Raw genomic sequence first — 13,080 nt, forward strand, 5'->3', positions numbered from 1 at the left:
AACTTGTACCTATTATAGTCTAAGAGGCTGTTCAATATAGAACGCGGCGACACCGCGTTCTACATTGGGGGAACCCACTGACCACCACTGCCGCTAGCACACAGCAGCTACTGCATGGTTGCAACACGTATTTAGCACAGCTTCCAAACTGAGTTGAAGCTATACAATTCAACCACATTTGGAAATTCCCTCTTAACAAAGTAGAGGCATCTAATCTGTTTGATATACACGCCTGCCTACCTTTTGACCTGATCATTAGAAGGCAATTGAATAGTTTCTACCAGTTTTTTCATCTTTAACCCTATCCTCGCCTCTACTTCAAGTAGTCAGACTGAAGAAGGTCCGTGTTGGAACAAAACGTTTCTTTCTTTACGGACTGCAGAATAAAATATTTACAGACTAAGATACAAGTTGAGTGCCAAGTTTTTTTCTCTCTATTTATCTGGTTTGGGTAACCTACTTGAGCATCTGCACAGTAGTGCCACGATATATATTGATGTCCCAACCACCAATGACCTGGTTATTGAGGCCACTGATTGACTGTAGGGTCGGGACACTATAACTTCCGGATCAGCTGGGCTCCCGGAACGGCGGTGATATAGTGGGGGTGGATTCTCGTGGTAAGCAAGAGGCACTTGTTTTTCTAAACTGAAAACTAGAAGTAAAACCATTAATTCAGAAAAATTTCCACTTTTTTCTATGGATTATGCCTGGTATTACAGCTCGGTTTAATTTCAAAGGCCTTTGACTCTTGTCCATAGACTGTGTATACTTTTGCAGCTAATTCCTAAAATATAATACCAGAAACAGCCTGTAGGCAAAGTCTGGAGTTCTTTATAACAAAAAAAATCTTGTTTTTTTTTTTTCTCATCACAGACAACCACTCTTACGTATGTTAGAAATGATATATTTACAATATTGGAATTTTTTATTTCTCATACTTCAGGGCGTTTCAACGAATCTCTTCTTTGTTCAACATGAATTCCTGGAACAAGAGATCCAAGATGGGAGAAGTCACCAAAACAAACACGAGGCTGAGTTCATAGTGGAACTGTGCAAATACTTTTTACATCAAGAATATAAACCATCTCAGATTACCATCCTCACCACGTACACCGGGCAGCTTTTCTGTCTTCGCAAACTCATGCCGGCCAAGACGTTCTCTGGAGTGAAAGTGCATGTTGTTGACAAGTACCAGGGAGAGGAAAATGATATAATACTTCTCTCATTGGTCCGTAGCAACAAGCAAAAAAAGGTTGGATTCCTTCAGATCTCCAACAGGATCTGTGTCGCGTTGTCAAGAGCCAAAAAAGGGTTGTTTTGCATTGGAAATATGAACATGCTGGGCACTGTGTCTCTTTGGAGTCGCATCCTTTGTACGTTACGTCAAGGGGCACAAGTTGGTGATCAGCTGATGCTTTGCTGTCAGAATCACCCTAATAACCGTACGCTTGTGAGTAAAGCCAGTGATTTTAAGAAGGTACCAGAAGGAGGATGCACCCAGAAATGTGATTTTAGACTGAACTGTGGACATGTGTGTACACGGGTGTGCCACCCGTATGATCCTGAGCACAAAGAATACCAGTGCAACAAAGACTGCCAGAAGGTGTTGTGTGGAGATGGACACCGTTGCAAAAGAAAATGTGTTGAGACCTGTGGAAAATGCATGGAGAAAGTTGAGAAGCTCATGCCACTATGTGGTCACCAACAAATAGTACCATGTAGCGTTTCTGTAAATGATTTCTGTTGCACTGTACCATGTAGCCAGGTCCTCCAGTGTGGTCATCAATGCAAAAAGCTTTGTGGAGAAGAATGTGAAGAACGCTGTCAAGAGACAATTAGAGTCCAGCTAAAGTGTGGGCATAGTCAGGAAGTTCCGTGCTGGCAAAAACGAGACATAGAGTTTGGCATGCCAATAAAATGCAGACAGCCTTGCCGAAGTACGTTAAGTTGTCATCACACATGCCGTGGTACATGCGATAGCTGCTTTCAAGGCAGATTTCATGATGGCTGTCGGCATCCGTGCAAAGCTATTTTAATCTGTTCCCATGAATGCAAAGAGCCTTGCACAAATGAATGCCCTCCATGCAAAATGGCATGCAAAAACCGCTGTGTCCATAGCCAATGTAAAAAGAAATGTGGGGAAACCTGCGCTCCGTGTATGGAGCCCTGTTACTGGAGATGTGAACACTATGCCTGCAGCAAGCTTTGCTCTGAGCCATGCGACCGCCCACCATGCAATATTCCATGTCCAAAACAGCTGAAATGTGGACACCCTTGCATTGGTTTATGTGGTGAGCCTTGTCCTAAAAAGTGTAGAGAATGTCATAAAGATGAAGTCAATGAGATCTTTTTCGGGTTTGAAGATGATGTTGATGCCCGCTTTGTACAGTTGGAGGACTGTGGGCACGTTTTCGAAACTGAGGGTATGGATACGTACATGAATGGAGACCATAATTCTGAAGAGCAAACTGCAATCAAACTGAAAGTGTGCCCAAAATGTCAGACTCCCATAAGGAGAAATCTAAGATATGGTACAGTCATCAACAAAACTCTGGATGAGATTGAGAAAGTGAAGAAAATGATAAAAGGAGCAGTGGATCTCCAAAATGAAACAAAAAACCGACTCTTAAAGACTCTACAGGAGATGGTGGAAATCAGAAGAAATTTTCCAGATGAATATTCAGTGTTAAAGGATGAGATAGAGAATGTAGAAACACCACTCCAAACATTGCTCAGTTTAGAAAACAAGATATTATTCTATAAAAAAATAGCAAAGTTATTCCCTAATATCAGCAAAGTAGATGATGAGGAGAAGAGGGCCCTGAAAAATCGCTTGCTAGAAATTAAAAAATGGTTGGAAAAAACACGTACATCCTTCACAGAGCAAGAGCTTTCTGATCTACAGTGTGAGGTGCTACGTTTCACCTATCTCCTTGATTTGCTCATAAGATGTAAAACTGCCAAGGCTAAAATCACCCCAACAATCAAGATAGAAATTGAAGCTTTGCGAAATGTCTTAGAAAGAAGTAAAAAGTTTACAGAGGAAGATGAAAACGTTGTGAAAGCAAAACTAAAAGCGCTGAAAGAAAGCCTTCCACGTTCGGGACTTGACATTTCAGAGAGTGAACGAAAAATGATCGTGCAGGCCATGGGACTCCAGAGAGGTCACTGGTTTAAGTGTCCCAATAACCATGTATATTGTATTACGGAATGTGGGGGGGCAATGCAGAGCTCTACATGTCCTGAGTGTCATGAAGTCATTGGAGGAACGAATCATAGTCTTGTGTCAACCAACAGCTTGGCACCAGAAATGGATGGTGCTCAATATGCAGCTTGGTCAGACACTGCTAATAACTTGCAAAATTTTGAAGACTTAATTTGATAATTAACTTGGTACCTATTGTAATACATCACAATCACTTTTCAGACAGTTAGAAATGGAGTCTCATCCTCTCTCCTTGCACTCTGTGTATATATGTTGGCACAAAGCGAACCCTATTGTAAAACGTGGCCAACACAGTGGCTCAGTGATTAAAACTTTTGCCCTAGGGTCCTGGATTCAAATCCCACTAAGGATATCTACAAGAAGTTTGTATCTTCTCCCCATGTATGCGTGGGTTTCCTCCAGGTACTCCTGTTTCTTCCCAAAGACATTCTGATAGGAAATTTAGATTGTTAGCCCCAACAGGGACTTCAGTCTTTATAGCACTATGAAAATTAATGGCGATTATATAAGCAAGTGAAATAAGTGTATTATTACTGATAGCTGTCTCCATCATAGACCTGTTATATCACAGGGTCTGAGAGCATAGCACCTACCCACATTCAGCTGCTCAGTGATAATTGGTGCTCAAGTAAAATAACTGATTAATTTACAGTTAATGGCCATGATTTTTCTAATCTTAGACAAGGCATGTCCACCTTAATAAATATGCCAAAATATTAATGTAAAGATATTTTAAATATGCCTAGATCATGTTTTCCTGATTTTTATTTTATGAAATTAATATGTAAAAATAAAAAATTTTTTTCATGACATTTGAATTTCAGTATTTTCTCTCATCATGTCTGTAATATAGATGGCATTGTTACTTAAGGGCTCATTCAGACTTCAGTTTTTCACGGATAGATTCCATACCTAGTACAGTTAATAAAGTCTATGGGGCTATTCACATTTTTGCCAACTGATTTGTTCTTCTCCAATATATGGAGATACAGGTACTTCTCACAAAATTAGAATGTCATCAAAAAGTTAATTTATTTCAGTTCTTCAATACAAAAAGTGAAACTCATATAGAGTCATTACAAACAGAGTGATCTATTTCAAGTGTTTATTTCTGTTAATGTTGATGATTATGGCTTACAGCCAATGAAAACCCAAAAGTCATTATCTCAGAAAATTAGAATAATTAACAAAAAACACCTGAAAAGGCTTCCTAAGCATTTAAAAAGGTCCCTTAAGCCCCCGTCACACACAAGTTTTGTGACGCAACAGCGATCTCACCAGCGAGATTGCTGTGTGTGACACCTATCAGCGACCAGCCCCCCTGCCGGGTATCGCTGATCGTCCTGGAATGGCCAGGACATTTTTCTGATCGCTGGTCTCCCGCTGGCCAGCACGCATCGCTGCGTGTGGCAGGCGGGAGACCAGCGATCAGCGAGCTGGACGCTGGTATCCAAGGTAAACAGAGGGTTTCTAAGCGCCGCGCGGCGCTTAGAAACCCTCTGTGTACCTTAGTTACCAGCGCGCTGATGCAGGGAGCTGGTAACCGAGGTAAACAGCGGGTTTCTAAGTGCTGCGCGGCGCTTAGAAACATGATGTGTACCTTGGTTACCGGCTCCCTGCATCAGCGCACTGGTAACTAAGGTACACGGCGATGCGAGCGCTCGTCGTCGCTGGTGCTGATCGCTGGTGAAGCTGCCTGTGTGACTGCTCACCAGCGATCATGTAGCGATACACCAGCGATCCTGACAAGATCATATCGTTGTCGGGATCGCTGGTGAGTCGCTATGTGTGACGGGGCCCTTAGTCTGTTTCAGTAGGCTTCGCAATCATGGGGAAGACTGCTGATTTGACAGAAGCACAGAAGGCAGTCATTGACACACTAAAAGGAAAAATTTAATTTTGCATTTCAATTGGAAATCAAGGTCCCAGAGTCTGGAGGAAGAGTGGAGAGGCACACAAACCAAGCTGCTTGAGGTCTAGTGTGATGTTTCCACAATCAGTGATGGTTTGAGGAGCTATGTCATCTGCTTGTGTAGGTCCACTGTGTTTTATCAAGACCAAAGTCAGCGCAGCCGTCTACCAGGAAATTTGAGAGCACTTCATGCTTCCCCCTGCCAACAGGCTTTTTGGAGATGGAAATTTAATTCTCCAGCAGGACTTGTCACCTGTCCACACTGCCAATGGTACCAATACCTGGTTTAAAAACAACAGTATCACTGTGCTTGATTGGCCAAAATACTGAAAACCAAATAGAGAATTTATGGGGCATTGTCAAGAGCAAGATGAGAGACACCAGACCCAACAATGCAAACAAGATGAAGGCTACTATCAAAGCAACCTGGGCTTCAATAACACCTCAGCAGTGCCACAGGCTGGTCGCCTCCATGCCTTGCTTTATTGATGCAGTAATTGATGCAAAAGGAGCCCCGACCAAGTACTGAGTGCATTTACTGAACATACATTTCAGGAGGCCAATATTTCGGATTGTAAACTAATTTTTCAAGCTGATGTTATAAAGTATTCTAATTTACTGAGATAATGCCGTTTAGGTTTTCATTGGCTGTAAGCCATAATCATCAATATTAACAGAAGTAAACACATGAAATAGATCACTGTTTGTAATGACTCTATATAATGAGTTTCACTTTTTGTATTGAAGAACTGAAATTAACTTTTTGATGATATTTTAATTTAGTGAGAAGCACCTGTATTCCTCAAATGTGGCATGCAAGACAAGAAAAAGACATTTTGTTATACTCACCTACAGAGCAGTCCAGTCCGATGGTTGTTGCTGTTCTTGATCCAGTGCCTTGTCTCTTCTTGCGATGCCGTCCTCCTTCTCTGCTTCGTGTGATGTGTCTTACTTCATCCACACAGTGTCTAACATCACGCCTCTGAGCAGGCATTCTTTTCTCTGCTCTCTCAAGGGGAAAGCAAAGTACTGCAGTGCGCATGAGCAGTAAAAGGCCAAAGAGGGCCAGCACCTGCACACTGCAGTACTTTACTCTTCCTTAGACAGTGCAGAGACAAGTACGCCTGCGCCAGAGTACGATTTTGGACACTGTGTGGGTGAAGTAGGACTTGTCATCCACACAAAGCAGCGCAGGACAGCATCTCAAGAAGAGACAAGGCACTGGATCAAGAACAGCGCCCATCGGACGGGACCGTACTGGAATGTGTCTTTCACTTGGGTGCATGTTGTGAAAGGGTAATGTACAAAATTGTTGATTTGGCCTCTCCTAACATTTTTTTTTTAATCAAATATTTTTTTATTACAGATAACCATATTGTAATACAGTCTGACATAAACTCCAAACAGATACAAAATGTAATGTAAAAAGCAGATTAATACATTTTCCTTTTTTAAAATAACTAGCCCCTTAATAGAGTTGAGCGACTTTGGTCGGATCGGGTTTCATGAAACAAAATTTGTTTCAGATGAAACTGGTCCGACTAGGGCAAAAAAAAGTCGGGAGTTTCGTCCGAAACCCGACCCCAATGCAAGTCAATGGGGAATAAAAGTCGGCATTGAGTGGATGGATGAACAAATTTTGTTTCATGAAACCCGATCCGACCAAAGTCGCTGAACTCTACCCCTTAACTCAATAACCCACCCCCTCCCTTCCCACCAATCCCATCCCAATATCCTTTATACGTCAGCTAATACATCACCTCTTAGTAAACTGAAACATAGCTTTTCAGATTCACAACTTTATAAATATGAATTTCTCTCCCAAACAATCAAACTGGATCCAGCCTAGCCTGCAATAACTCCGCAGAAGCCACACCTGGATAGTCCATCCATCTGCCCCAAACATTTTCAAACTTTGTATGTTGCCCTCTTGTAATATATAAATTCCTTTCCATGAGAACAATAAAATTAACTTTATTGACAAATTCTTTTTTGACTGGTGGTCTTTCATCCAACCAATGCATCGCGATAATCTTCCTGGCAGCATACAACAATCTTGCAATAGCCAATTTCTCACATTCATCTGCAGCAATATCATCCACACATCCCAAGAGGCAAGTCAGCGGGCTACGCACAATATTTACCCCCATCACGTCTTGAATCAAGTTAAACACCTTCACCCAAAAGGGCTGCAGGCGAGAACACGACCACATCAAGTGGATAAGGTCTTCTCAGAACACCTTGGACATTTTAAATCTCTTCTCAGTCCCACCTTCATCATCCATAATGGTGTCCTGTATACTCTATGCACCAACAATAACTGCGACACCCGCTTAACCTCACTCAAAAAGACCTTAGGAATATATTGTAATATGGACTCCCATTGAGATTCCGAAAAGGAACCCAAGTCTGCCCTCCATTTTTCCTTCAACATTAACGGGTGTCTCAGTAAAAAGGTGTCCAACAGGCCCTTATACATTAAAGTAATAAATCCTCTCGTACTTCTTTCAGGACCTATAAGATTCAACAAATAATCTGACTGCAGGACCACCCACGACACTTCATTCTGCTTATTTAGGGCATGTCTCAGATACTGGAAAAACATGTTTTGGCTTAAAGGAAACTCTTTCCTAAGCATTTCAAACGTCTTAAGAACACCACCATCAAACAGCTGAGACACGAACCAAATGCCGATACGCCTCCACTGACCAAACTCCCGCAATCTCATGAGCTCCGCCATCCTAGGGTCAAACCAAATCGACACATAGCGTGTATATTCTGTAACACCCCTCCACTGTTTAAGCTTCTGCCACACTTTCCCCATCATAACTATGGTTGGAAATCTCCTTGGATTTAATCTGAATCTACTTGCTTCCAAGCTAGCTAACAATGGGCCCTTCCCCACTATACAGTGATCATCCCCGCTGATGTACTTTGGCTATATTCTCCCCAGCCCACCATATGCTGACATTGGGATGCTATATAATAAATCCAAAGGTTAGGGACCGCCAACCCCTTCTCATCCTTTGATCTCTGCAATTTTTCTAATTTGATGCATACCCGACCACCTTTCCAAATCAAATCTCTAAATAAGGTATTGATCCTATAAAATTTACTCTGTGCCAACCACACTGGAGCATTGTGCAATATGTAGAGGAGTTGAGGCATGAGTATCATTTTAATCAAATTGACTCAACTGGTGACCGACAGCAGCAGCCTCTTCCAGGCTCCAATCTTCTGTTGAAACCTTCCCAGCAGAGAAGTTAAGTTGAGCCGCTCATAGTCTTCTATCTTAGCCGAGATCACAATACCCAGATATTTAAACTCATGAACCACCCGTAAGGGGATCCCAGGGTCTAGTGTCAGGGGAGCCGCCACATCCAAAGGCAACACAGACTTGTCCCAATTGATAGATAAACCCGAAAACCCCCAAATTTAATAATGCTATGTATGCATAGCAGCTCTCAAAGACTCCTGCGCATCTTCCAGAAATAATAGTACATCGTCCGCATACAGAGCTATCTTTTCTTCATAATTCCCATATTTATATCCTTTTATACCCCTATCCCTCCGTATTACCGTCTCAAGAGGCTCTATAGCAATCGCAAACAGCAGGAGAGACAATGGGCACCCCTGCCGTGTACCCCTATGTAACGGAAAATCCCCAGACAAAAGACCGTTTACTCATACCTTAGCTCTCAAGACCCATATAATAGTTGCACCCATCTCACAAATTTCTAGCCAAAACCCATAGTCCTCAGGACAGCCCACAAAATACCTCCATTTCAAACTATCCCTTAGCGGCATATAAAGACACCACAACCCTTCGATCTACATTATCCGCCCTTGCCTGCATATTAAGAAATAATCGCCTGAGGTTATGTGCTGTAAAACTATTGGGCATAAACCCAGATTGATCCCTATGAATTATAGTCGTTATCTTATTAAGGCGATTAGCCAATATCTTGACGTCTGTTGACAATAGAGAGATTGGTCGCTAAGAGGCTGGATCCATCGGATTCTTACCCTGTTTTGACAACACTACAATTATTGCCTCTTGCATGTACCGCTGCAGCTCTACCTCCACCAAACCACCAGCATATACCTCCAACAAAGCAGGAAGAAGCACCTTTCTATATTTTTTATACACCTCCCCGGGGATTCCATCCCCCCCGGGGGCTTTATCATTAGGCATAGAATCCAGAGCAACCTCAAGTTCCTCCAAATTAAATGGCTCCTCAAGAAGACCCTGATCAGCCGCCGAGAGTCTGGGGAGCTGCATCTCCGCCAAATATTCATCGATCTCCTCCACCTCCGTCATCACACGTGATTGGTAAAGATCCAAATAATACTCCGTCATCACCTCCAAAATTGCCTTGGCCCCAGTATGCACACTTCCATCCCTCCCTTTTAAAGCGGCTATATGTGTGGAATCACTCTGCACTGCCACTATCCTGGAGAGATGACCCGCCCTATTCCCCTCCTATATTTAATATTTTGAAACATTCTCTTGCGCTCCGCCACTTTCATTGCCATCTTACATACTCTACTCTGTGCTTCCTTCAACCTTTCCTCAGCCTCCAGGGACTGATCATTAACTAATGCTTCTTCTGCCTCCTCCAACACTCCAATCAGCATCTGATCATTCCTGCCAGTTTCTGCCTTTACTCAAGAAATCCCTTTACTGAAAAGCCCCCTAGAGTACGCCTTTATAGCTTCTTATAACATCAATACCGAAGCCGTCCCCAAATTAATTTTAAAATATTCTTTAATGCCAACCCCCAGTTGTCCATCCAAATCAAGTTGTAGCCAGAATGGATTCAGCCTCCACATGCACCCTCTAGAAGGCACAGATCCCACTCCTTCAAGAATCACACTCAGGGGAGAATGATCTGATATTGTCCTAGCCGTGTACGCTACATCCCCTACAAGGCCTAACATCTGAGTATTACCCAATGTCAGGTCAATTCTCGACAAAGATGCAAAAGAGGACGAAAAACAGGAATACTTGTATACACCAGGGTGAGAGATTCTCCATAAATCATGTAAAGCAGTTTCCTTCAGGACCATTCCGAACGGTGTATAGTTACCCCCCGGTCTCAACGACTTGCGTCTACCCCTGTCCCAGTGTGTATCCAGAATGTTATTAAAATCGCCCACTATCAAACGGTACCCCAGGGGTTTCCTCCATTATTTCCAGGACCCTGTGAAGCAGTTTCCCACAATATAGCGGTGGAATATATATTGAGACCAGCCACATCAAAGATCCATACAATTTACAAAGTAGGCATACAAACCTACCCGTCTGGTCTATAACCACTTTGTGATATTCAAAGGGAACCCCAGCACAAATGAGAATACTGACCCCCCTGGAATATGTTGAATATGTAGCATGGTATCCCGCCTACACCCATTTCTTGGCCAAGAAATGCGTTCTCTCCTTTACCATATGAGTTTCCTGCAAACAAATCACTGATGGTTTGGCATCATTCAGAAACCCAAACACAGCTTGCCGTTTCACACCAGACGCCAACCCTCTTATATTCCAACTCACAATTCTCTTTCTTCCAGACATTGTCTTTCCTCATAACCTATTACCCCACATTTATGCATCCGATTCCAGCTGAAGCCATTAGTAAGGTGAACATGGTGATGTACATTATATAAACACTCTCCCTTCTCCCACCTCCCTCCCTCCAAACAGCAAAAAAAAAACCCAACAAATTCCCATCCCATTTCTCCATCCCCTCCTAACAATGAGGAGAGAGCGCTCTTTATCCAAAACAGTCTGTTAACCCCGTCCAACAGTCCCGCAACTTGTCCCATTCTCTTGGGACTTCACATGACTTGTAGATTGCAGCCAGGTAATGTACAACAGTTTCCAATTCTTCCAGAAATGTCTCTTGACCAACAGGGATCTAAAAAACTCAATCCCTAAAAACCTGAGAATATGAAAATAAAACAGATATCAAGGGTGAAAAAGGAACCACCAGATCCCTTCAAAAAAACACAACAGGAGAAAAAAGAGGACAGCCCCCTCAGCCCACTGAGTCCTTTGATTTTGCCTGACGCAGGTATTGCTCACAACTGTCCAACCATCTCAGTGCCTCTCTCTCCTCGGTAAAATATTGGACCACTCCTCAGCAACCACTCTCAATTTGGCCGGATACAGCATTGAATAGTTGACGCCAAGCTCCCTCAGCCTTCTCTTAATATTCACGAATCTCGCTCTCTTTTTCTGCACCTCCATGGAGAAATCCAGAAATATAGAGATCCTGGAGCCGTTTATCTTAAGATCCTGATGCTCTCTAGCGTGCCTTAGAATTGCGTCTGACTTGATAATGTAGGACCTTGACCAGCACTTGTCTGGGAGGGCCTCCACGGGGGGAGGGGTTGTGTAGGAACACGATGTGTTCTTTCAATTGCGTACATGCGGGACAGTTTATCAGCACCAATACTCTTTAACAGCCATTTTTCAAATAACTCTGTTGGTGCCGAACCCTCCATCTTTTCAGCACCCCTTTCAACCACACATTATTGCATATGGACCTGTTCTCAAGGTAATCCGTTTTGGCCTGTATAGCAGAAATCACAGCACTCATGCGTTTTGTAGCCTTATCGGCTTTTGTTATATAGTCCTCAGTATTATGTGTTTTTCAGCTTCTCCCATCCTCTCCTTGGTCACATGATTGAGTGCTGCAGTTTGGACATGTCTGCCTGCATGACCCCCAATTGTGCCGCTACATTAGTGATTGTAGTATGGCTGTGCAGGACCAGCTTAAACAGATCTTTCAGTGTGGGTTCCTCAGGGACTTGGAAACCACTTACCGTATTTTTTGGACCATAAGATGCACTTTTAAAGTGGGGGGTGCGTCTTATGGTCGAAATATACTAACCTCAGGAGACTGGTGTGGGTGCCGCGGGGCTCTGTAGTACGGTGGTGGCAGCGGGCTGTGCTCCGGTGCAGGGGTGGCGGCGGCTCCGCTGGCATTTCCTCCACGCCCGGAGACCCCTGCACATCCCTAGCTGGCCGCCGCCATGTTGCGGTGGCGTCCGGGAAGATGGCCGCCGGTCCGGGGACGGCGCATGCGCAGGTTCAGATCTCTTCCCGAGAACTCGGGTGACGAGATCTCGTTGCCGAGATTTGAATCTCATCCCCCGAGATCTCAGGACGAGATCTGAACCTGCGCATGCGCCGTCCCCGGACCGGCGTCCATTTTCCCGGCGTCCATGTTCCCGGAGGCCACCGCAACATGGCGGCGGCCAGCAAGGGATGTGCGGGGGCCTGCGGGCTTGGAGGAAATGCCAGCGGAGCCGCCGCCGCCCCTGCATCGGAGCACAGAGAGCCGCCACCCTCACCCCACAGAGCCCAGCTGCCCCAGCCCAGCTCAGCTGCCCCAGTACAGCCCAGCTGCTCCAGCACAACCAACCTGCCACCGCACGAACCTGGACCACTGAATGACCCCTGTGAACACTCCTCCACCTGTGCCGGATCCCTTCCCAGGTAAGCTGAATTCTGAGTGTAAGACGGACCCCCATTTGACACTATTTTTTTTCCCTATTTTCCTTCTGAAAATTGGGGTGTGTCTTATAGTCCGAAAAATATGGTATACATTCTGCAGTGCCATTCTCGGTCCTTCCACTTTCATTTTCTTCTTGCTCACTGGCTCTGCTCTCTCCATCATTCTCTGCTCCCTCCGGCTCCTTCACTTAAAGAGCAAGCCTGAACTGTATGTTTGTTATCACTGCTGGCCACCTGGTCACATCCTCCTGTCTAGCAAAGCGCTGCAGCCTGGCCACAGCATCGGATCCCCTGGGATCCTCTCCCACCTCCTCCAGCTCTGCTGCCAGCATTTCTTCCCGGCTGGAGCCATCTTGGGTCCTCTTCTCCGTCTCCCTGGAACTTCTCCTACCCGCCATAGCGTCGCAGGTAGTTATA

The 13,080-nt window shown here is 44.3% G+C and overlaps 1 protein-coding gene across 6 annotated transcripts in view; it reads left to right on the plus strand.

The window, feature by feature from the left end:
* ZNFX1 (zinc finger NFX1-type containing 1) overlaps positions 1 to 4,039 on the plus strand; it is a 53,555-nt gene extending 49,516 nt beyond the window's left edge. For all 6 annotated transcript variants that reach the window (XM_073555235.1, XM_073555234.1, XM_073555238.1 and 3 more), the window contains one exon: positions 947 to 4,039. In XM_073555235.1, coding sequence (XP_073411336.1) covers positions 947 to 3,385 — 2,439 coding nt within the window. In that variant the 3' untranslated portion in view covers positions 3,386 to 4,039. The remainder of the gene's footprint in view (positions 1 to 946) is intronic.
* Positions 4,040 to 13,080: the final 9,041 nt, after the last annotated feature.

The sequence above is a fragment of the Dendrobates tinctorius genome, unplaced genomic scaffold, assembly GCF_039654945.1.
Source record: "Dendrobates tinctorius isolate UK_male_01 unplaced genomic scaffold, ASM3965494v1 ptg000223l, whole genome shotgun sequence".
NCBI classification, from domain to species: Eukaryota; Metazoa; Chordata; class Amphibia; order Anura; family Dendrobatidae; genus Dendrobates; species Dendrobates tinctorius.